This window comes from Ovis canadensis, chromosome 1 (genome assembly GCF_042477335.2).
Source record: "Ovis canadensis isolate MfBH-ARS-UI-01 breed Bighorn chromosome 1, ARS-UI_OviCan_v2, whole genome shotgun sequence".
Classification (NCBI taxonomy): domain Eukaryota; kingdom Metazoa; phylum Chordata; class Mammalia; order Artiodactyla; family Bovidae; genus Ovis; species Ovis canadensis.
Window position 1 is genome coordinate 107,091,423 of NC_091245.1, and position 26,063 is coordinate 107,117,485.

Here is a 26,063-nt window from a genome sequence, read left to right on the forward strand (position 1 = left end):
GCTGACCTCTTAAAAGGGCGGGGCTGTCACAACAGTTCTTAAAGAGTCCGCCTCCCTTCCGTATTTGACTTAATAGAATCAGAAAGGTTAGGAGTTTGTCATCCACACCTGAGCTGGCAAGTAAGCCGTCTTAGACTAGATTTGCAGACACACTCCTAACCTCTCCTACCCAACTGGTTCCACTAAAGTTATCTACAAGGGGGCATGATATCTGGATTCAAACATCCAATGGAATCTACAGGAAGACTGTGGCAGGGAAGGCACAGATAATTTGAAACAATTCGGTGGGGGAATAGCACATCTCAGAGGGTTCTTTTTGTCAGTTATCAATAATTATTGAGCCCCTGGCTATGCAGGGTCTTGTCTTGGAAGACAGCTCACAATTTTACTGTGCCGAAAAGAAACCTCAGAAAACAAGACATGAAAGTGATACACAATTGTCATAGAACTGAATACATAACTCAGAGCATGCCTGGCTGAATGAACGCGCTTCTGGTTTTTCTTAATCCTAGTCATTTTAGCTAAGAAAAAATGCACACGGTACAGTATTTATAAAGTACCAGAGGATATCAGCAACCTGGGTCCTTCCTTGAGACAACCATTATTACCAGTTTCTTATGTGTCCTTCCTAAAATATTCTATGTGTGCTCATGTTTATGTATTCCTTTTTTTGGCCACACCACATGACATGTGGGATCTCAGTTCCCCAACTAGGGATTGAATCCATGCCCTGCAGTGGAAGCAGTCTTAACCACTGGACTGCATATATACATATTTACTACTACTATATACATACATGTGGGTAATAAGATACCATGGAATCCACTGTCTAGAAATTTTTTTCACATATATTGAGGACTATTCTGCCTCTCTCCAGTCTTTCATTGCAAGGGGGATATTCCACGGATATACTTAGCCAGAACCTTGATAGTATCCAACATTTTGCTACAGGCAAAAAACACTGAAAAGAATATCCCTGTATGAACAGCATTTCATATATATTTGTAACCAAATCTGTAAGATTAATACTCAGGAGCAGAATTGCCTCAAGTTGCCTTCTATGAAGTTCAATTGATTACACCATGTTTGAGGGCCCATTTCCCCAACACTTTGACAAGTGCTTACCAAACAATTTGCATTTCCCGATGAATAAAATGAAACACTTCTCCATGTTTTATTAGTCATTTATTTTTGCTTCCCTGGAACTATTTATACATTTTGCCTATTTTTCTGAGTCCCTATCATTCATTCATTTATTGTCACACAGCACAAGATCTTAAGTTCCCTGACCCATGATGGAACCTGCACCTTTGGCAGTGAAAGCATGGTCTCAAGGAGTGCCAGGGAATTCCCCTGCTATGTAAGTGTATAGTTTAAGATTTACTTTTGACTGTGCTGGGCCTTTGTTGCTGTGTGTGGGCTTCAGTAGCTGTGCTCAGGCTTGGCTGCCTCAAGGCACGTGGAATGTTCCCAGACCAGGGAACTCATGTCCCCTGCACTGGCAGGCAAATTATTAACCACTGGACCATCAGGGAAATCCTGATGAGCGTATTTTTAAACCTCATGTTTTTTTAGTGCTCTTATATTTAAATCTTTCAGTTGCCAGAAACTAATTTTGCTGTAAGAAACAAAGAAAGGATCCAGTTTCATTTTTTTTCCCTCTGATGGCTAGTCTAGGATAAACTCAAGTTTCCTTAAAATTTTTCATTTTTTTTCTGACCATGCTACCCAAAGCAACCTATAGATTTAATGTGATCCTTATCAAATTAGCCATGACATTTCTCACAGGAATTAGAACAAACCCTAAAATTTATACGGAACCATAAAAGACCCAGAACTGCCAAAGCAATCCTTAGGGAAAAGAACAAAGCAGGAGGGATAACCCTCCCAGACATCAGACACTACTAGAAAGCTACAGTAATCAAAACAGCTTGATGCTGGCACAAAGACAGACATATGAATCAATGGAACAAGAGCCCAGAAATAAACACATAACACCTATGGACAACTCATCTGTGACAAAGAAGGAAGAATATAGAATGAAGAAAAGTATCTTCAGCAAGTTGTGTTGGAAAAGCTGGACAGTCTCGTGTAAATCAAAGAAGGTAGAACACACCTCATACCATACACAAAGTGAAAGTCAGTCGTGTCTGACTCTTTGCGAGCCCATGGACTATACAATCCATGGAGTTCTCCAGGCCAGAATACTGGAGTGGGTAGCCTTTCCCTTCTCCAGGGGATCTTCCCAACCCAGGGACTGAACCCAGTCTCCTGCATGGCAGGCAGATTCTTTACCAGCTGAGCCACAAAACGAACTCAAATGGCTTACAGAAAACATATGCATGTGAAAATCGCTTAGTCCTGTCTGACTTTCTGTGACCCCAAGGACTGCAGTCCCCAGGGCTCCTCCGTCCATGGAATTTTCCAGGCAAAAATACTGGAATGGGTTGCCATTTCCTTCTCCAGGGGATCTTCCTAATCCAGCGACTGAACCTGGGTCTCCTGCATTGCAGGCAGACTCTTTTCCATCTGAGCCACTAGGGAGGTGGCAGACAATTTAAAGACATCATAAAACTCCTAAAAGAGAACATATGCCAAACATTCTCTGCCGCAAATCACACTGATGATTTCACAGGGTAGTCTCCCAAGACAACAGAAATAAAAGCAAAAGTAAACAAATGGGACCTAATCAAACTCACAAGCTTCTATACAGCAAAGGAAACCAGAAACAAAACTAAAAGACAACCTACGTGCTGGAAGATATTTGCAAATGATGCGACCAACAAGGGATTAATTTCCAAAATATACAAACAGGTCATACAACTCCACTGCAAGGAAAACACCACCCAACTGAAACATGGGCAGAATACCTGAACAGATATGTCTCCCAAGAAAACATACAAATGGCCAATAGGCAGATGAAAACATGCTCATCACACTGTTAAAGAAATGCCAATCAAAGCTAGATTAAATCAACTATACTCCAATAGAAATTAAAAACTATGAGCTTATATATATACACACACACACACACACACCAGTCACCATGGCCATGTCACACCAAAAACGTCTACAAAGGGACTTCCCTGGTGTGGTCCAGTGGTTAAGAATCTGTGCTTCCGGTGCAGAGGGTATGGACACGATCCCTGGCCAGAGAGGCAAGGACCTGCATGCTGTGTTGCACGTCCAAAAAAGAAAAGGAAAAATGACACAAATGAACATACTTGTGAAACAGAAACAGACTCACAGACACACAGAACGGACTTATGGTTGTCAGGATGGACAGAAGGATTGGCAGTCTGGGACTCGCAACATGCATACTACTCTATGTGGAATGCATAAACAAATCCTTCTGTACAGCACAGGGAGCCACACTCACTATCCTGTGATAGAGCAGAATAGAACAGAACAGGAAAAATAATATACACCAATATAAGTCACCCTGTTGCGCAATAGAATTAACACTGTAAATCACCTATACTTCAAATTTTAAAACCTTGAGAAAAAAAGTTGCACCCTCTCAAGTGTCACCTGTAGACTTGACAAGTGAGGATATACGCAAGTGTCTTGGCTGAGTACATGGTGTTTAACAGGATTCAAGGCTCTTCCCATCCCCAAAACACTGCTTTATGAGGGGGCAGGTGCAGAATAGAATTTAGTTGAATCCAGGAATTTGCCAGAGAATCATGACAAAATCAAGGTGGCAGCAAAAACTGTGCTCATGGAATCACTTTAGAGCCCAGGCAGGCAACATAGTTGCTTGGGTAGACTTTAATGACTTAAATTTAGGCTTTGAAAAGCACAAAGGGGCTCTGAAAGCTCTGATGAAGGACAGAGATTGATCTAACATTCCAGGAGGAATTTCCATAGGTTAGATACTATGTACAATTAATTATCCATGTATTTAACCATTAGATGTAAAACCAGAATGGACCTAGAAAAGTGTAAAGAACAAATGGGAGGCAATTCCTCCCTCCATTATTTTTAGGTCTTTTAAGCACCATCTCTTCAAGATCTTTGAGAATTAACTCATTATCTTTCTTTAATGTCTGAAAACTCTTGACGGAATTAACTCTTCATGTAGAGGCAGGGATTTCAGCAAAAGGTGGGTAGGCTTATTTCAGAGCCTCTCATAGAAAAGGAAAAGCTGAAAATTTTAGACCGGGTTAAGCAGCAAATTAAATACCAGGTGTGATGAGAGCAGATCTCCACAGGCCCTTTTCCATAGCACACCTCTGTTCAGTCATCATTGCTAGTTGTAAATGCAACTTTAGAGCCAGACCATCTATCCAGGAATTCTAGGCCTGCCACTTAATCATTTTTGTGACCCTTGGACAAATTACTTTATGCTTTGGATTCCTAATAAAACAGGGTTATTACCCATCTTACAGGGTCCTTTTAAGGACTGGCTAATACATGCAAAGTGACCAAAACATACCCATTCTACAACAAGCACTATGTGCTAGCCATTATCACGCCACCTGGTATTAAACTTAGGAATACTAACTCTTGTAGTCACGGAGGAGATACAATCTGGTGGCATGAGTCATGAGGACAGAAGGAATGGGACAGCACAGAGGAAGGTCTCTGAAGAAATCAAAGGCTAGCCCCACCTAGCCTCCAGAGTCTCAGGGTCACAAGACTTTTTTTTGTCTTGATAAAAATGAAGCACAAAATGGGACATCTTTTGTTACTGTTAGCAGGGCAAGTAGAGATCCTACTTCGACACAAACACACCAGGAAAATAAGCCAGCCAGCCAGAACAGACTGGAATCAGGAAGAACCCTGGGAGACAGCAGAGAAAGAATTCTAGGTAGGACAGCAAAGATTCTGGAAAGCTACAGGATACAGTACAAAAAACACATGCTCTGTGTTCTTCAGGATGAACGCCAGAGCCCTGGCACCTATTGTGTGTTGCTCTACATATAACCACACACAAGGAATACCCATAGTTTGGACAGGGTCTTCCTGTTCTTTGGGTGGTGAATGCGAAGTTGTGCTGCTTTAAGCCTTACAGTATCAAGCTTTGAATTCAAGAGCCATCCCAACTAGCATCTACTGAGAAGTGTGAAGAATACCCTCTCAAAAAGACTAAGTTACCTAATGACCTCAATCCCCATCTTTCTTTCTCCGCAGTAAAGTTTTTTGCCTTCTCCTTCCTTGCCAGGAGGCAGAGATATGACCCAAGGTTGAAAAACACATAACAACCATCTCAAATGACCTCGATTTAATCATCGGAAGCAAACTAAATGGAAAGCTTACAATAGAGAAGAATTACATGTCAGTGCCTTTTGCAAACTGAGCTGGGTCAGAAAGAGACTGGGGCTGCCCCTCAACCTGATCCCTTCCAAACAAAGATATCCACAGTGTCCCTGGCAGTCTGGCTCAGGGAAGGGGGAGACTCTGCTGGCTCTGTGCGTTGAGGTTGCCTTGTCCACTGCTCACTCCTGGCCAGCATCAGGAGCTCCGCCCTGCCGGCTCTGGTCGTCACCCTTCTTTTTGTGGCCTGAGACGATGTCATCAATCCGCAGCAGCAGAACTGCCGTCTAGAAGAAAAACCACAGCCCCAAAAAGGTCAGCAGACAGGAAGGACACTTGTTTTCTTCTAGACATTATCACCTAGCTCCTCCTACATAATTATCATTTTATCTGAAATCTACCCTTCAATAGTCTTGAATGTAAATGGAGTTCTCCCTAAGCAAGAGATGCTACTTGTGCTAGCTAACTGTTTTTTTTTCCCTGTTGGCTGTGCCACACAGCTTGTTGGATCTTAGTTCCCTGAGCAGTGGCTGGACTTGGGCTCTGGGCAGTGAGAGAGCAGAGTTCTAACCCCTGGTCTGCCAGGAAATTCCTTACCTTGCTCTTTACTTTTTAAGGCTTTTTTTTTCATGTGGATCATTTTTTAAAAAGTCTTTTCTGAATTTGTTACAGTATTATTTCTGTTCTATATTTCGGTTTTCTGGCCCCAAGGCATGTGGGATCTTCGCTCCCAAGCTAGATACTAAACCTGTACCCCCTGAAGTGGAGAGTAAAGTCTTAATCACTGGCCCACCAGGAAAGTTCCCACTACCTTGCTTTTTAAATGAGCTAAAAATAGGGAGGGGGATGGAATTCCCTGGGAGATCTTTTGAAGAATACTCAAATAGCACAGTACATGATTTTGACTGCCTCACCTCTACTGCTGTCTTATACGTTTGCAGCTTTACAGCCAAGGGTTCCCAGATGCCCAGTTCTTTCATGTCCACCAAAGTGCCTGTCTCACCATTTACACCCCAAGTTTCACAATTCTCCTGGGTATGCTTGGCCTGTAGTTGGAACAAGCATAAATAGTTAAAGGGGAAAATATTAGGAACAAGTAAGCTGACAGAGACCATTAGACAAAAACCAAATAATACACTGATTGTAAGGTAGGAGAGAAAATGCCAATGACGGCAAATAAGGCAAAAATTAAGATAGAGATTTTTAAGGGAAGAAGCTACCAGGAGAACCTGGGAGGACAGACATGAACCATCCTCTTAGTCCAAACCCAGCTTTTCCTACCTAAGAGAACAGCATGGAAAGGAACTCACCCTAAGGGAGGTAAGTAGACGGATGGTGCTGGCTCCACAGTTCTGGATAAGGGTGCGAGGGATGACCTCTAGGGCTTGAGCAACAGCCCGATATGGCCACTGTTCCACACCAGTCATGGCTTTGGATTTTTCTGTCAAGGCATGAGCCACGGCCATCTCAGAAGCCCCACCTCCTGGCACCAGCTGAGGGTCCAGAAGAACATTGCGGCACACTTGCATGGCATCCTGGAGGTTGCGTTCTACTTCCTTGGGAAAGCAAAGAAACAGTGTAAAGCCAAAGCGCGATGACTCAGGAACAAACCGGAAGCACCAAAGGACTTCCTGACTGCCAAGTTTGGTAAACCACCAAAGAGGGCAGACTAAGAAAGGTCCTTTAAACCTTTTGGGAAGGGCAGATGCTATAACTCTGGAAAAAACACATTAACTACAATTCCAAGAAGGCCACAGGGAGGAGGTGTCACTCTGGGATATTAGGCTTTTGTCCGCTGTTTTTGACAGACCTATACCCTACTCTGTCCTGTCTAGCTGTATACTCTAGGAGGCTGCACAGTGTAGTGGAAACTCTACTCTAAACTCTATTAGCTTATGTGCCTTCCATAAGTTATTTAACCTCATTAAGAAAAAAAAAGGTAGTATTAATTTCATCTTAAATAAGAAAACAATGGTTGCTAGGGGATGGGGAAACAATGAGTTTAATGGGTGTAGCACGTCACTTTTTCAAAATAAAAGTTCTAAAGATCTGTTGCATAAGAATATGAATACACTTGACACTGCTGAACTAATACACTTAAAAATGGTTAAGACAATAAATGCTACATTAAAAAAATTTTAACCACAATTTAAAATAAACACATTTTCAAAGGAAAAAAAATTTAAATAAATAAATAAATAAATAAATAAATAAATGAATGAAATAAACACATTTGAAGCTTCAGATGACAACTGAGTAACTATAAATGGCCAACAGGAAAATTTTAGGGCCTCTGGGAAACTCAAGAAATGGAATGACCTACTTCAATTCAGTCACACTTCTAAGGCTGACTCACCGAAAGAATCTCTTTGCTGGCCCCCCGGAGAAGAATTGTGCAGGCCTTGGGGTCTTTGCATTCAGTGATGAATGTAAAGTACTCATCTCCAATTTTCTTGATTTCCAACAGGCCTGCCCCTGTTCCAACATCTTCTTCTCTCAATTCCTCTGGCCGGCTGACTATCCGGGCCCCACAGGCTCTAATGATTAGATGGGGAGGACGGGGGATAGGGAGAAGACCAGATGATGTCAGATACTTTTACTCGTCTTCCTGGTCCCTAGAGTCTGTGGTGGGGGATAAAGGAAGGGCAAAAGTGGATTGCTGGTAACATTTCTACCGAACTTGAGAGGTCTTGGCTGCCTGGTGAAACAGATTTCCAAATACAGAGGTAAAGTTTCCCTAAACTAATATAGTTTTATAAGTGTACATACCTAAGATAACTACTATAATGAGATACTGTTTAATTCAAAGTATATTCAGTGGACCCTAAAATTTGGACAAATGAGTTCTTATGCACATGTGACATAAATTAATGGTCATTTCTATGTTGAACTTGTCCTATATTGCCTAGTTAGATCTCAAGGCCAATAACAGGACTATACTAAAAACAAAGGTCAATCGAGAAGGAAGGTAAATATATGTCTGACCTCATTTTAATGAATGTAGGGCTGATTTTTTATCGGTCATTCTTTCCCCCCACTCATGGGCATGCAGAGTCAACTATATACACGCACGCATGCCCTGAGCCATTTCAGAGCAAGGGTTTTAAGTATAAAATTGCATTTGGATCTATGGCGTATTATGTGATGTTAGGATAGACTTAACATTAAAAGCTCAACATTCAGAAAACGAAGATCATAGCATCCGGTCCCATCACTTCATGGCAAATAGATGGGGAAACAGTGGAAACAGTGTCAGACTTTATTTTGGGGGGCTCCAAAATCACTGCAGATGGTGAATGCAGCCATGAAATTAAAAGACGCTTACTCCTTGGAAAAGTTATGACCAACCTAAATAGCATATTCAAAAGCAGAGACATTACTTTGGCGACTAAGGTCCGTCTAGTCAAGGCTATGGTTTTTCCAGTGGTCATGTATGGATGTGAGAGTTGGACTGTGAAGAAGGCTGAGCACCGAAGAATTGATGCTTCTGAACTGTGGTGTTGGAGAAGACTCTTGAGAGTCCCTTGGACTGCAAGGAGATCCAACCAGTCCATTCTGAAGGAGATCAGCCCTGGGATTTCTTTGGAAGGAATGATGCTAAAGCTCAAACTCCAGTACTTTGGCCACCTCATGTGAAGAGTTGACTCACTGGAAAAGACTCCGACGCTGGGAGGGATTGGGGGCAGGAGGAGAAGGGGACGAGAGAGGATGAGATGGCTGGATGGCATCACCGACTCGTGGACATGAGTTTGAGGAGACTCCGGGAGTTGGTGATGGACAGGGAGGCCTGGTGTGCTGCGATTCATGGGGTCGCAAAGAGCTGGACACGACTGAGCGACTGAACTGAACTGAACATTAAAAAAATAAAAAAGATGGACCTAAGCCTAGATATCCATGCTGAAGTAGTGAATGCAATCTAAGTAACTGAGAATCCAATCACGTTAATTATTGGTTCTATCATATTCTGAGCTAGTTAAAACAGACGACTCTGAAATGGACCCCTACACCAAGGTGGTGATCACAGATGTCTAAGCATAAGCTGCTCACTTCTGGTTAGAAGCAATAGAGTCTCATGCAGCAGATAATTGTTACTCTAGAGGACCTCTGAAGAGGGCAGATGGCTAATCCCAGGTTATTTCCACCTGTAAATGATTTGGCTGATTGTATCCTGTTAAGCTTTATCAGATAATGATGACTACATTATGAAGCTACAAAATAAAAACACATGGGAAGGAGCACAATTTTATTTTTACCTGACCTACTCACCTAGCAATTCGATTATTATCTGTCTTCCGGACTCTGCGGATGGCTGTGATATTTGCTCGCATGAGGTAGTGCTGAGCTAAATCTGTGGAAATAGAGATGTCAAGTTGGAAGCCAGAAACTCCAGGTTCTGAGCTGCTCTTATCTTCCATGTACCCTAGCCATCACCGTAAATTATGTTCAGTACACGACAACATGGGATGAAAAAAGCCACCCACCCTCTTACACCACAACATCAGGCTGGAAAAATGAATGGAGTCCTACCGGAGATGCCCTTCTCTGTGATGACCACATCCGGCTTCAGCTGGATGATGTCCTCACAGAGCTGCTGAATGTACTCTTCTTCCATTTGGAGGATTCGGGTGAAGTCTTCCTCTCGTGTGATTTCAATGTCAGTCTGTGTGGTGAAGAAAAGTCACCACGAATTAAAAATTCTCAACTGGTGAAGCTCTTTAGCTACTACCACACTCCCTCTGGTATAGAAGAAAATGGCAACATACTCCTGTCTCGCCTGGAGAATCCCATGAACAGAGGAGCCCAACAGGCTACAGTCCAGGGGATTGCAAAAAGCTGGACACGACCGAGCAAGTGACACACACCCGCCCCCCTCACCCCTGTCTGCCCTCTCACGTATCCCAGAAAGCAAGAGCTGGAATAAACCATGATCCAACACCTCTGTACACCAGTTTAGCTCCAACAATCATCTACATCTAGTTTAACTCCATTTAGTTATTTACCGGAAGGAAAGTCACAGTGCATTAGTGGAGAGTTTGGCTAAGTCTATAGCCACTTAGTTCAACGTTTCCTTTGACTTGTCAGCATGCAGGGTAACTCAGGGTCTTAATTCTCCCAACTAATAATGATTCTTGTTCCCAATCACTGTTTGATAAGCTTCAATTACTTTGTTTTATTCAAGTGTGATGGAGCCTTGTGAGTTTCCTGTCCTTTGGAAATTTTTTAGCACTTCAAAGCTCAATTAACTCCTACTCCATGTTCTACTAATGCATTAGAAAAGGTTGCATGATACTCTGGAATTGAAGCCAGAGCTGGGTTCAAACCCTGATTTGGCCAATACACGGTACGTTCCTGAAGCAATTAACCTAACTTTTCTGAGTACAGATCCCTCATTTGTAAAATGAAAGTCAGTATCACTTGCTCTTAAGGGTTGTTGTAAGAATCAGAGACTACATGGGAATCAGAGACTACATGGGAATCAGAGACTACATGTGAAGGTCACACAGTAGGCATGTACTAAGTACTTCTGATCTCCTTGGTATAGTAACAGAGTCTTACATCAACTTTACAGAATAGGGCCAGTGCCCTTACCTGGCTCTCTCCTTTCTTGTATTCCAGAGAAGAATCCAGCAGCACAATGCGAGGGTTCTTGATATAGCGTCGCATTCGTGGATGGGTCACATCCTTGTTGATCATGACTCCACGTAAAACACATGAGTCTTCAATGATGCCCCCAGGTATCTGAGCAAAAGAATTACTTTAATCCACAACCAGGAGACACTTCTCAACTTCCTTTTCAGACATTCATCTTTCCCAAATAACCACCATTTCAGACTTCTAAATTTTCCACAAACCTCAAAAACAACTAGCTGCAAATCACCTTTCTCTCTCTCTGGGAAGCACATCAATCTTAGACCATGACACACAATTTGAAGGTTGGCTGAAACAAGTTCAGTGCTTCACAAAGATTTAAAGGGGCACATGTCACTACCTCTTCAAAGAGATTTCCACAAATTTTAGGTATAGGGCTCCCTCTACTGGTCAGAAGTTATTAATGCTACTTTTAAATCTTAGATGGAGAAAGCTTTATTAGTGCTATGGTGTGGGGCCCTTATCTCCTGACCTAGTGTCTTATATGCACACAAATACAGACCAAAAAAAAAAAAAGCCTTTCCCTTGCCCCTGTAAACCGTGGGTAGAGAAGCTAACAGTGAAGCTAACAGAATTATTTCAGATACCTCTTTAGCACCCTCTTTTTCAAGATTTTTGTTTTCCAGATAGTAAATACTCTTCTTCCTGGTTCTAATAATAAAGGTGTGATGCTAGGAAATAATTTGATTCCAAAGTACACACTTGGAGAGTTTACCTTTTCTACCCTTGCGTATTTCTTGATGTCAATCTCTTTCCGGCCATTCTCCTCAAACTGTACAGTTTTGACAGCATCCAGGGCAATGTTGCAAGCCAAAGAAGACCACCGACTGATTACTTTGGTAGTGATGGAGCTGTTGATGATGTTCAGCATCGTATCTCTGTTACTGGTGTCGACAGGGATACTGGAGAAAAGAAAAATGGGTAATATGGTTAGGGGGATCTTGGATATTTAAGAAATCCCTCATCTACATCTTGACGGCTATAACAGGGGGCCAACAGGCAGAAGGGGAAATTTGTTCCTTCATAGGAAACTAAAGTGTTATCAAGAAGTAACCTTGTCCATCTTCTGCTTTTTAGAAAGCTTACAATTAACCCATCCCTGGAAGGTGTCTCAAATCCCTGAAAAATCTGCTCCCTTCTCTGACAACTCTCCACATTTACTTGAGTTTACAGTACAATATTCTCTTTACTTTCTACTCCAACCATATACACTCTATATAACTTTAACAACTTGAGTCAAGACACACTTCATCTTTGAAACTTCATCCCTTAACTAAAAAATCCTGAAAGTTATAGACCTTGGATACCATCTTGTCCAAATTTTCACATACTGCTGAAATCTCTTTTATTAACAGTGTAATACACATAATAAGCAATCATTAAATAGTTGTTGAATCATGTATTTTAGAGAAAAAAGCAATAGCTCCAAAAGTTATTGCTTGATAAAAAGAAAAATGTTAATGATTCAGCTCCGAATATTCAATAAATCCTTTGTATCTCTACGTTCTTACAAAGCTTACTTCATAAAATTACCTTCAATCAAACACCTCATTCTCTAAGACTGCTAGTTATCAAGCACTTTGGCTCTTAATAGCAGGCAGTACAATACAAAGCTCTCCACACTGCTGGGTACTTGCGTATCCAACAACCCAAGATATGAGTAAATTACAGGTTTTATTTTTTAAACAACTGTTTTAATAAAAAAAGTTTTGCATTTTGTATCATCTTCTCATTTAACTGACATTCCCTTAAGTAGAAGTCACACATTTTTATATTCTTTTTATTATACCTTATAGCACTCAGCAAACACAGACCAACAGCAAGTTCTGTGATAACTAGACTGGATTCAAACAGCATTTTTAGTACCATCCTTTTCATTTTAATGAATACAGCTGACTATTATCCTACACAACACTTTGTATTACAGAGAGTACTGACTGGAACAGTTATAATCATACACGATGGTAGGATATTTTAATATCAAGTCCTCAATAATCAGTTATCTAACTCCTTGTTTCTCCTACTACAATCGAAAACTTTGGAGTGAAGCTCTACTTCACTTACTCTACATTCCCCAAGGCAGTGTCTAACATGGAAACCAGCACACTGCATGTAACCAAAACATGTTTTAAAGAACTGAACCTAGCTCCTTTGGATCCTTGGCTGTTTTCTAAAACCTTTTATTCCCCTTATCCTTCCCTTCATCTTGCTCCCGTCTTTCTCCCTGCAAAATAAGACAAACTACTGGTGATGTGCCCGGCCTTCCTTTACCACCTAAGAGCAGATCAGTCTTCCAGGCCTTCCTTGGTTGACACCACCCGCTTCTGGTCCCCACCTCCAATACCTTATTTTCTTAAGGGTGCTGATCATATCATCCAATGCCTTGCGGTAAGCACTGATCACCACTGTTGGGTGCATCTGCTGCTCCAGGAAGTGCTCAGCCACAGACAGCATCTCCCCAGCTGAGAAAAGACATATATACCATAACATCTTAAAAAGTTACCTGGATATCAAAGCTTCTAAAATACCTGCTCTTCTTTTCTAAAGCAGGTCTGCCCCAAAGGTATGCCAACACTATTTCAAATTTTGTACTCTACACAAGCCAACTCTGAAATAAAGTATTATCAGATACATTTTAAATGACTAAAGATTGATCCTACGGTTTACTTAATTCTGTGATCTAACCACATATGTTATCAGTTTCTTAAACAGTAAATATTTTCCAAAAGACTCTAAAAAGAAAGAAAAATACATAAAGGAAAATTGATTAGCTTATTATTATTTCAATACCTAAGATGTAGTCAAACTGCAGGTACTGAAAATCACCACCACCACCCACCCTCCCCGCCACAAAACTTTATACCCAGAGAATACCCATAAAAACTTACCCTTTGGAAGAGGAATTATTGGTAAAATGCCCCTTTCTTTTAAAAACTGTCCTTACTTTTTACTTCTAATTAAAACACACACAAACACAGAGAAATACAAATACACACTGACATACAAAAGTTTGTTTCTAAAACACGATTACTTTGGTCAAAAAAGGGCCTTTTACAAAACGCTTATATTATCAGGTCCACTGACACTAATTCTTAAAATGTACACAAACGTGTCGAAGTTCACATATCTACTCTCTGGCATGTGCTCAGATGTTTGATTTTGATACTTTAGAATTCCTAAGTGACTATTAAGTATATTAAAAGATAATCAAATATTTTAAAAGATGCTCTAATAACTTAGAAAAGACTATGCGCTGTTAAACAGCAGCCAGAACGGTATCACAGAAGTTATCTTCAGAAATGGCAACATTCTGGTGTTTTTAAAATAGCTATGTCTAAAATACCTAGACCTATGGATAGTTAACCTATTTAGTAACTTCAGGAGATTCAACTAAGATTGCTGTTGTTGGTATTCAACTTTTTCAACACCATGGACTATGGTCCATCAGGTTTCAGCGTCAACGGGATTTCCCATGCAAGAATAATAGAGTGGATTGCCATGTCCTTCTCCAGGGGATCTTCCCAACCCAGGGATCCAAGCCTCCTGCATTGGCAGGCGGATTCTCTAATACTGAGCCAGTAAGATTACCATCAGAGAATTCTCATGTTGCTACAGATATTTTCAAAATGAATGCTATTATAAAAATTTCACAATCAACTTAAAAATTTATAAAACTAAAGCAACACGCTAAGCTTTCAAAAGGATGTTTTATGATCCCACAGAACACAGAAAGATTAGCCATTAAAACATGTATAGCTAAGACTCAGTCTTAAGATTCTATATTTATCTGTTTTACTAGTTACTAAAATCTGTAATCTCAAAATCTGTATTTACTGCACTTAAATGGTCATTCACAGACATGCAGAGATGAAAAATTTACATCACCCAATGCATACAATTCCCAGGCAAGACTGAACGCTCTGCCTTGTTTCAGCTCTCATCTTGTAAAAAAGTGTCCTTTATGTGGCATATTCAGTGGCAAGTTTTCCTCAAATCTGTGCATTTTCTTGGTGATTTCACTGTTGAAAGCACTTAAGCACTAGCTAGTTTTCCCATGTACAAGAAGGCTCTCACGTGCCTTGTAAAGACAATGAACTTATTAGATAAGCTTAGGTCAGGTGTGAGTTATAGTGATATTGGGCACGAGTTCAATGTTAATGAGTCAACAACGTACATTAAATAAGGTATCTTTAAAACAAACCATGTTTACTTAAAAACAACATCCAGAGCTTCCCTGGTGGCTCAGAGGGTAAAGCATCTGCCTGCAATGTGGGAGACCTGGGTTCAATCCCTGGGTGGGGAAGAGCCCCTGGAGAAGGAAATGGCAACCCACTCCAGTATTCTTGCCTGGAAACCCCATGGACGGAGAAGCCTGGTGAGCTACAGTCCATGGAGTCGCGAAGAGTTGGACACGACTGAGCAACTTCACTTTAAAACAAAACATAAAACACGTATTTACACTTGATAAAATATGTGACCAGAGGCTCAAAGGCATCTAACCCCGTACTACCTCTTGGAGTGATGGTTTAGTACTCACTAATTCAGTGTTTGTGGTGACTTTATAGAAAATAATTTATTGTAATGAGAATAGACTATAATTTACTCTAACACATTTGAAAAACTTATTCTTTACCATGATGAACATTTTATGCTCAGTTGGGAGAGAATACATAGAAAATTAGCAACAAGTTCTTTAAACAGTTATAATTAATGGATTAGTAAAAATGTTCTTAAAATATTACTCAGGGGACTTCCCTGGTAGTACAGTGGTTAAGACTATACTTTCACTGCAGGGAGTGCTGGTTTGATCCCTGGTCAGGGAACTAAGATCCCACATACTGAGCAGTGTGGCAAAAATATAAAAAAGACTGATATTATCTCTGGCAAAAATCTAATGTTTCAATCTAATTTTCCTTATCAACCTTCCATTCTCTTCTTACCAAGAATAATTACCGATGTGGTCCCATCTCCAACCTCTTCATCCTGTGTCCGGCTAATTTCAATCATGGACTTGGCCGCTGGATGCTGTACTTGAATCTGAAAAGAAAAGTACAGGGCTACCCTGGTGGTCCAGTGGTTAAGAATCCACCCGCCCACACAGGGGACATGGGTTTGATCCCTGGTCCGTGAAGATCCCACATGCTGCAAGGCAACTAAGCCCATGTGCCACACCACTGAGCCCGTGTACCCTAGAGCTTGTAGTTGGGAACAAGAGAAGCCATGGCAATGACAAGCCCTCACGCTGCAATGAGGAGTAGCTCCTGCTCACCGCAACTAGAGAAAGCCCATGCGTAGCAATGAAGACCCAGCACAGCCATAAATAATTAGAAAAAGGAAAATGTAGACTTCATTGAATCAACACTACTCAAAGACCTCTTAACCCATTCTGCTTGGTCCTAACTCTTAAAGATTCTTGCTTCCACACTTACTCCCTTTTACTGTTTGATCACAGATTTAAAGATTAAAACTGGCCCCCAAGATAGCTAAGTAAACCACTTTTTCAAGTAGTTTTTTGCAGTGGGGCAGGGGGAAGGAGGAGGAATGCAGTAAGACAACTTAAAGTTTCTTGAGAACAGAACAGTATCTTTTAGCTAATTTATTGGGAGCACCGTTGTGGTGGTTGAATTGTGGCCTCTGAAAGAACATGCTGATGCCTCACCCCCTGGAAACTGTGAATGCAACCATATTTGGAAACACAGTCTTTGAAGATGAAGTCAAGTTAAGATGAGGTTATAGGACAAATCAGGGTAGGCTCTAAATCCAACCACTGGGATGATGGAGACACACAAGAGCATACCATATGACAGAAGGAGCGTTTATAAGCCAAGGAATGCGGTCAGGATTCTGAAGCTAGAAGAGGAAGGGTACTTCCCTAGAGCCTTCAGAGGGAGTGTGTCACTTCTGACACATGGAGTCTGGACCCCCAGCCTCCAGTTCATGAGAAAAAATTTCTGTTGTTTCAAGTCACAGTCTGTGGTAACTTGTAAGCAGCCCAAAGAAACTAACCATTATTTACATTCTCTCTTTATGTGTCTTTTGTGAAACGTTAGAAAACAAAATGAAAAGTCGTACCTCTCGAAGAATGGCATTGCCATCATTGGTCATCACAATACCTCCCATGGGGTCCAAAAGCATCTAGGACCAAAGCAAAAGTTATATTTAAGTGCCCCAGAAAACAGAAAGGAAAAATGTGTAGCTGAAGTTTCAGCATGAGATAAGCCTACCTTCATCATAGACTTCGGTCCCAAACATGTTCGGATGATATCTGCGATAGTCTATTGGAAAGAAAATACAAAACGTGTTAAGCACAAGCCAGAGGCTGGTGATTGTGCGTTTCAGGGGAAGGGGCATGGGCAACCCACAGAGCCAATGTTTTAACAAGGACACTTCTAAAGTAGTAGGGTTGGCAACTAACTTTCAATATAGGGTGTCATATGGCTAGATTCTGTTGTCTTTCCCTCTTTGGGAATGTTTTCTGGATGTGCAAAGGAATAACTTTTCACAAGGAAAAAAGGGACACAGCTCTCACAGCTACAGTTTCCCAGCAGCTCACAGGTAACTGAGAGTCCACATATCTGTACTTCCTTCCATGAGAGTGGCTTCCACCCCATGCTAGATTATATCCAGGGCTGTTTCATTCTTTCATTCAAAAGGTATTTACTGAATATACCTATCCAGGATCCACAGTGAGTACTAGGAATACAAAAGGGAATTAATATAGTTCTTGTATCCAAGTAACTCAGTCTAGTATGGGAGACAGACACAAACACGCAATATAATATGCACAATATGAGAAGACCATTAGACACATCTCAGAGAGGGAAGGCTTCTTCCTCCTTACCACCAAAAGGGAAATGTCTTGAAGGAAAGGAAATCAAATTTTCTTCCATTAGATCACAAACAAACACACAAACACAAATACAGGCAAACTATTATAAACAACGCATGCTACCTTGGCAGCATTGATGTTTCCAGATTGCACTTTTCTTCCAGATTCACGCTTTGTGTTCTGGCCTAAAACAGATAAAAACAAAAGGCATGGGAGGGAGATTCAAAAGGGAGGGGGTATATGTATACCTATGGTTGATTCAAGTCGAGGTTCAACAGAAAACAACAAAATTCTGTAAAGCAATTATCCTTAAAAAAAAAAAAAAAGGCGACAGACCAGTATTGCTCCACTGTATATAAGCTACTCCCTAATCTTTGAAAATAAGCACACACCCAGGTTTCATGGATGTATACACTGATTAAAGCTTATCGACTTGTACTCTTTAAATCAATTATATCTCAACAAACTATTAAAAAATAAGCACACATACTTATGGCTACTTACTTATTTACTTCAATTCCTGATATAATAAGAAACAATCCACACAGCTTCAACTGTGGAATCTTGGTCATCACTTTCCCTCTAACCAAGCACTCGTGTATTTATACTCATGTATTGGATTCTCAAAGGGCTGGTGTCCCTAAAAAAGCATGAATCTCTCCTTTATATAACAAGGGAGAGTTTGGGAGTTTACATTCTCATACTAGGATATGGTGAACCATACCCACAGTCCCAGCATAAATTATTGACAGTGACCCCCAGTGTGCTGTGGAATGAGAACACACACTCAAAAGTATTGGGGTTTGCAAGATATGGTCACTTCATGCTTGGATATAATCAGAATGCCTCAGGTACCAACTTACCATCAGCAACAGTGTACTATATACTTTAACAGGGAGCAGAATCAGTTACAGCTGCTAATGCCAAGGATTAACAGGGACCTCAGAAAGGTTGCACAATGCACCACTAACTCACCCTAGGGCCCTTTCAATGAGGGAAAAGCCAATGGCCCTAACTGAACCAATGTATTGTTTTTCTCACTCCTTTCTCCAAATTATATTTTCCCTACAATTTGTTGTAAAATTTTCGATCTGGTCCCATCAAATCTAAACACAACTCTCTGGATTTAGATCCCTATTTCAAGCAGTGTTAACTAAAATCCTGCATGGATCTTTCTGGTGCATTCATCAGAAAAAATAGTTGGTTTTTTTTTTCCCCTGGGTTAAGCGAATGCTTGTCTTAAAATAATTATTTTCCAGGTGTAGAGAAAATAGATAAAATCTCGGAATAGCATTCTTTACACAGAAGATGAGATGGTGAGAAAGGCAAAATGGCTAGTCAAGCATGTCAAGTGATCATGCAGGATGAGGTACAGAAGTTACACAGGATAGAAACATACCAGGGGAAGACAAGTGAAATGGGACTTGAAATCTGGGATGTTCCCGAAGGTAAAAAGAACCAATTAAGAAATCGGGAAAACTCAGTTCTTAAGTGGGAAAGATTACAACGGAGCAGACATTTGCAGGGATAATTACATCTAATATAATATGATCAGTGAGAGAGGCAGGGTTACATCAGGCACAGGGGTTGACAAAAGGAAATTCAAAACAGTTATCAAAAAAAAAAAAGTGGCCAAGGAAACTCGCTGTTTGCCAGACCCTCTTTTAAACAACTGTATCTACTTATCTCATTTAAGCCTCACAATTCTACGAGGAAATACTGTTAACCCTAATAATTAAGATAGAACTATTTCGATCTTTATTTGGCCGGAGCCACACCACTATTAAAGCATAGACCAAGATTATAAAGCTAGGTCAAATTAAAAAACATTTATTCATTCAGCTACACACTGAAAACCGCTCAAGGAAAAACGTGCAGGGGCAAGGATTGGGAGTGAAGAACGGAACGCAGAGTGGGAAGCATCTCTCCGAGGTCACTTGCCTGGAAAGACAAACCCTCGCGTTCGGCGAGGGTAAGGTCAATTTGCGTCTGCGGAAGACAGGGGAATGGGTTAAGAAAAGGGGGAGACGGGAGAAGGGGCTTTCAAAACGAACGACTGGAAGGCTCCGTGGCCGAACCAGGGTGCGACTGCGCTGGGGCAAGGCTGTAAAGTGCGGAAACGGGGGCTGCGGCGAGGGGAGTCCCTTCCCATCCTTCCCCACAACTCACTAAGCACGAGCACCGGACGATGACCCATCATGGCGGCGCGATGCAGAGCCGGGTACCCAGAGCTGGGGGAACCGGCAGAACCTTCTGGAGAGAGAGAACCAGAGAGAAGACCAGAAAACGCTGCCTCCTCTGGGCTCACACCTAAACCCGCTACTCTCTGAGTCACCACCAATCACTGCATGCATCCCACTGACCGGCACGAAAACACACCAATTGACATTCTTAGCCCCACCCCCTGCGTAAGAACGCAGGGCAAGTTAGATAGAGAAAGCACGATGATAGAAATGCGAGGGCACAGGCGCTTGCGCAATAGGGTGGCCGCTCCCGGCCGCGTGCGGCGCGAACCTCAGCGCAAGCGCCGAGGCTCCGGCAGTTGGCCGGCACGCCACTGCGCATGTGTATCAACTACAAGGGTGGGTGCTGGGGCTGAGGCTTTCGATTAACACCGCAGGTGAGGTCATTAAACTCTGGCCTCTAGGCTTCTCTCGGGCCGCGAAGGTCAAGAAAGGCGTGGCAGTTCCACGCTTTCGTTCCAGCCTTGGCAACGGGGAGGCATAGAGGGGCGGGACTTAAACCGGCTGTCGAGAGAAGACCTGGCCGGTTTGATGCCGGGTGAAATGGGAGTTGTAGTCCAATCCGACTGGGCTGAGCGGTGACTGTCCTTCCCGGCGCGCTGGGAATTGTGGTTTATTATCTCTGACTCGTTGCTCTGCGTGGACTTTCCCTTTCTTAGGCAGATGCTTTATTCTGAGGCTGTCAGCGGTACCAGGAGGTGATGGCTTAAGTTTTTCCCCGAGTTGTCCTATTCAAAACAAGTGTTTCCTGTAGTGCTCTCAAGATTTTCTTTCTCCACGCCCATTCCCTCCCGTGCCCTCCTCATCGCCTCAGCTGCAGGTTCATTGGAGATGCTGGAGAGCAAGAGTTTTAAAATAACCCTACAGAATAGGAAAAGGACTGATACTACAGACATTAAAACGAGAGAACACAGAATATTTGCCCGTTCATAGGAGACTCTTAAGGTTTAGGCGTGGTTAAAGTACTCTTTTGTCCAGAAAAAAAGGAAATAGCTGTTTTCCAAACTAAAGGAAGGGCCGTGAGACCAAAAACAACTCAAGAACAGTTACTTCTATTTAGCCATAAACTAAGACAGTACATCCTTTCACACTTTTTCCTCTCCAAATTGGAACAGCCTGAGCTCTACTGGGGAGAACTTGAGAAATTGTTAATAGTGAAACAGTAAGATGGGTTGTCAGTCATGAGATACTATGATTTTTTTTCCCCAGGCACCACACCTGTGGATGCTCAGATGGAGCAGCTTCCTAGTCATCCTACTAACAAAAGAGGTGTGTGTCAGATGCCCTGCTTCCTCTCCCTTAAAACCAGACCTTCTTAATTGCCCAGCTTTGGGGAAAATGAAGCTAGTTGTATGTATGGTTTTTTCCTATTACTTAGTCGGAAAGTATTTGTATTTGTTACGCATTTCCCACTAAATGGAACGTTCTTGTATTCCTAGTGCCTAGAACTGGAGCTATTAAATAGTAGATACTCAGTAATTATAAGTTGAAAAGTGTATTATTATTCCTTTGCATCTCCTCTTAATACTTAGGACAGAAGACATGCTATTGACTTGAGTGAACAGATTATCAAACTGAGTGGGACAGTCCCATTAGTGGCCAGGGAGATGCCTGAAACCATCTGACTCCAGAACCTGTTCACTCAACTGTAGGTGGGATAGATTATCTGAGAGGTCTGTACTGTCTTAACTTGAACATAAGTGAACTAGCTGTTTTCACAGATTATATTGTGCAGTGGTAAAGAACATGACTTTGGAGTCTATAGGCCTGGATTTAATTCCAGCACTGCCTCATTGAAAAATCTTGAGCAAATTTCCTAACTTTCTCAAAAAAGTGCAGATAAGGCTACTTACTTCATAGGGTCAGTATGAAAAATGTATAAGATAATGTATGTAAATCACTTTTTACGTTTATTTTGTCTGCTCTTCCTTTTTGCTGCTACCCAATCTCATACTCTATTATACATCATCTAGTCATCAATGTACTTCTTTTAATATGGATTGTGTATAATGTACTCTTCAAACCTTACAGTTCAGTAGAAAACTCACTGTCTACAGTGTAATACTGTCATTTCTGAGAATAGCAACCATGTCTGTTTAATGGCTGATATATAGAAGCACCAAGCTATCTCTTATATGTGTGAATGAGTAAATTTCAGTTTTCTATCTTCTTTGATCTTATTATGACAGTGAACTATGGACTTCCACTGTCTTGATCCCTTTAATTCTTTCATGGAGCCACATATTCTGCCTTTCCATCCATTGCTCTTCTTTGGACTTTTTTATGTTTAATTTTTATTTATTTACTTGCTGTTGGCCGTGCTTGGTCTTCCTTGCTGCACACGGGCTTTCTTTAATTGTGATGAGTGGGGACTACTCTCTAGTTGCAGTGCAGGGGCTTCTCATTGCAGAGAAGCTTCTCATTGCAGAGTGGCTTCCCTTGTGGCAGAGCACAGACTCTAGGGTGCCCTGGCTTCAGTAGTTGTGGCTCCCGGCCTCTAGAGCGTGGACTCAGTAGTTGTGGCACTTGGGCTTAGCAGCTTCGAGGAATGTGGGATCCTCCTGGACCAGGGATCCAACCCATGTCCCTTCCTTCGACAGGTGGATTCTTAACCACTGGACCACCAGAAAAGCCCTCCTCAGTCTACCTCACCACTTCCTTTTTCTCTTGCAAACTTTGGGAAGGAGGAGTTCCCCAAAGGTCCAAGTTTCACTCCCAGATTTTGACCTTGGAGAGCTAATTGATTCTTGCAGCTCCTTCATCACCTCTTTGTGTCTGGCCTGGAAGTTTGACCTTTCACCTGAGCTCAGTGCCAGGTCTTTGGCTGTTTTTAGGCATTTGGACTGCCTTGTCTCATCTCAGATCCAGTATGTCCAAAATGTGATTTATGTTAATATGACATTACTGAAACTCAGATTTCCTTGAGTGAAAAAGGAAATTCAGATGCTTGTGCAGTTGGGAGGGTTGATGAGATAGCTGGAGAATAAGAATGAATAAGAGTGATGAGGACCACAGGGACTAGAACTGTGGATTCCGTGCCTGTTAGCTATCTGCCTATATATCTCTCTTTCTCTTATACTGTCTCTTCTCTCTAATCTCTTGCTTATACCTGCTTCTCAAAGATGCCAGCCAAATTCACTAGCTTTCATTGACCCCAGCTTTACATCTTCCCAGCAGAGCAAATTGAGGAAAACAAGCTTGGACATAGAGTCTACCTATCAGTCCCAAGGCATGACAAGCCCAGTTTGCCTTATGTGCTTACCCCTTGGATCAGTCCCAGTTGCCAAGTGGGATAGGCTACCATGACTGGCCTATATTGGGTCACATGTCCATTCCTGTTGGAATAGGGAGAGGGGCCTGATGTATGTATAACCTAGAATCTGGGGAACGAGTAGCTTCTCAGAGGAAGGTGGCTCAGTAGACAGAAATAACATATGTCTCTTATAACACTCATCATTTTCTTCCTACAAATCAAAATTTCCTTCTAACTTAACTATTTTTGCCAAAGGTAATCTATTTTTCCCCATTAAGAACTTCCATGTTCAACCCATTTTAATCCTAATGTGTTGATTAAAAATTTTATCATATTTTCTAACCCTAAAAAGGCTCAGTGATTTTCTTAGAGATGCTCAGATTTATATTGGAAAGGGTCTTCCATGACCCATCCTGCTTTTCCCACTCTCCCCACCATAATTCTGGCCACTTTCCTAGGGCTCCTTATCATTCTAGCCATATTCTTGCATCCTTATCTTTGCTCGTACCATCTTTTTTCTCCCACTTGAATTATCTTTTCCGCTTATCCAAAGCTTCCTATTTTCAAGGTCCGGTAAATACCCTCCCCCTGCCTGGCGGCGTCTTTGTGTGTTGTACTCATGTTGACACCTCTCCCTTGCCCTTTCAAAAACATTCATTTTTACATTTAATCACATTTCAGTATAACTACAAGATAAAAGGACTTATTTTCACCCAAGACCATCAGAATCACTGTTTATGTCCTGTGTTGCTACATCACCATTTCCCCAGTGTCTGATTTGTCTCCCTAACTAGGTATTAAACGCCTAAGAAACCATGTCTTAGGTCATGTTTATGCTGTAGCGTTCAGCGCAGTAGTCAGCCTGTAGCACAGATCAATAAGAACTTGTAAAACGTACGCAAATTAGATTTTAGCTTATCCCATCTCTGCTTGGTTTCCCTTAGTCTCACTGTGGTTTCTTTTTTTGTCTTAGATAACTTTCTTTAGAGACATTCAGGCCAGGGCCTCAGCGCTTGCATTCATAGACCAGATGCAGGATTCTAATTAGGCTGTCCCTTGTCAGAATGAACTCTGACTTAGTTGCGTCTGATTTTGTTCCAGCCAAAGAGGAGGGTAATACTGTGCCTCTTTGTCGAGCCAAACCCTCCCCCAGCTTTATTAATCTTCAAGCAAGTTCCCCACCAGTCACTTTCCTGAAAATCCTGCCAACAAAGTTGCCTTCAGGTAAGGAAGGAGGCAGGGTGGCTTTCCCAAATATACTCAGCAGCGGGGAGGGTTTTATGAACGAGGTGGCTGGAGCTTTCTTTTATTGATTTTGGTGCTGACCTCTGGGTCCAGGCGCCTTTAGATTTTTCGCTGGTAGTTTGTTGATTATTCAGTTCTGTTGATTTCATTTTCTTCCTGATTTTACCAATTCGTTTGTTTGTTTGTTTTGCTTATTAATGCCTTTATTAGACTGGCAGGACTGAAATAAGACTTTCATTGCTTCTTTAGTAATGTTAGTTAAAAAGTGACTAGGGAAAGAAATAGTAACTATTAGCTCAGTTTCTTTGCATTTCAGTTATTCATCCTCCCACAGAGAAATCAGTGTGTGTTTAGCATACCTGTGGGAAGCCAAACAGTTCAGTTCAGTCGCTCAGTCGTGTCTGACTCTTTGAGACCCCACGAATCACAGCACACCAGGCCTCCCTGTCCATCACCAACTCCCAGAGTTCACTCAAACTCATGTGCATCGAGTCGGTGATGCCATCCAGCCATCTCATCCTCTGTCGTCCCCTCCTCCTCCTGCCCCCAATCCCTCCCAGCATCAGGGTCTTTTCCAATGAGTCAACTCTTCGAATGAGGTGGCCAAAGTATTGGAGTTTCAGCTTCAGCATCAGTCCTTCCAGTGAACACCCAGGACTGATCTCCTAGACAGTCATAACTCCTGAGTTTGGGTACCTCAGGGTTTAACAAAGAAGTCAAGACCGCTGAATATACAATGTATAAATAACTGCCAGGGTTAACTGGCAGAGCCGGATGCGTGTAATGTAGTTAAAGACATTAAAAATGGGTGCAGCGAGACTGGCTGAAGTTAGAAAGCAGGAAGAACTTGGAGCCACTGCTGATGGCCTCACTGCGTCAGGTCAGAGGGAAGGCTGAGGCATCCCCTGAGCCCTTGAAAGGGAGGTTAGGCCTCAATCTCAAACCGTTTTATTCACTTATCAAGTATCTGTTGAACAGTTACATGACAGTATCCTTCTAGATGCCGGGGACACACTAGTGAACAAATCAGACAAAAATCCACGTCTTCCTGGAGTTTACATTCTAGAAGGGGGAATTAGCCAACAGTTAAATAAGTAATTATAAGTTACACCAAATAATCGTAAGTGCTAAGGGGAAAAGTGAAGCAAGGGAATGAGTAATAAATTCCAGTGTATTTGTTTCAAATAGGCAGGCCAGGTGGGCTTCATAGAGAAGGTGACAGTTGAGCATAGTTGCATCTGGGTTGAGTGTGCCCAGAAAGGTTAGAGGGGTCGTCTTATTAGAACCTTTCCCATCTCAGTACAATTGTAAAATCTCTTTTGTCCCCTTTGCGTCTCCATTGCTCTTCCTTCAGGTATTGACCACAAGCCCAAGGAATGCCTAGGACTCCTAGAATGTATGTATGCCAATCTCCAGCTTCAGACCCAGCTTGCCCAGCAACAGATGGCTATTTTGGAAAATTTACAAGCATCCATGACGCAACTGGCTCCTGGGAAAGAAAGCAAGAACTCTTCTCTCCCAGCCTTATCTCGCAATCTATTGTTAAGTCACCTGCCCCAATTCAGTAAATGAATCGTGGAACAGA

At 41.9% G+C, this 26,063-nt stretch overlaps 2 protein-coding genes across 4 annotated transcripts; one reads left to right on the forward strand and one right to left on the reverse strand.

Annotated features, from left to right (window-relative positions):
- Positions 1 to 5,212: 5,212 nt before the first annotated feature.
- On the reverse strand, positions 5,213 to 20,274 carry CCT3 (chaperonin containing TCP1 subunit 3). The gene is made up of 14 exons (XM_069576631.1): positions 19,907 to 20,274; positions 17,861 to 17,922; positions 17,133 to 17,183; positions 16,981 to 17,043; positions 15,849 to 15,945; positions 13,253 to 13,370; positions 11,624 to 11,810; positions 10,849 to 10,998; positions 9,787 to 9,919; positions 9,526 to 9,607; positions 7,616 to 7,796; positions 6,570 to 6,815; positions 6,174 to 6,305; positions 5,213 to 5,546 (listed from the first exon to the last, which is right to left on the reverse strand). Exons 1-14 carry the CDS (start codon positions 19,935 to 19,937, stop codon positions 5,442 to 5,444), a joined length of 1,638 nt encoding a protein of 545 aa, XP_069432732.1. The 5' UTR covers positions 19,938 to 20,274; the 3' UTR covers positions 5,213 to 5,441.
- Positions 20,217 to 26,063, forward strand: TSACC (TSSK6 activating cochaperone). 3 transcript variants are annotated; one of them, XM_069576687.1, is made up of 4 exons: positions 20,217 to 20,357; positions 21,190 to 21,249; positions 24,335 to 24,457; positions 25,833 to 26,063. In XM_069576687.1, the coding sequence occupies exons 2-4, from the start codon at positions 21,213 to 21,215 to the stop codon at positions 26,048 to 26,050; spliced, it is 378 nt and encodes a 125-aa protein (XP_069432788.1). In that variant the 5' UTR covers positions 20,217 to 20,357; positions 21,190 to 21,212; the 3' UTR covers positions 26,051 to 26,063. The 3 variants fall into 3 exon arrangements, with proteins under 3 accessions (XP_069432788.1, XP_069432780.1, XP_069432797.1); XM_069576679.2 differs by having other exon boundaries at positions 20,241 to 20,319; XM_069576696.1 differs by lacking the exon at positions 20,217 to 20,357 and adding an exon at positions 20,655 to 20,678.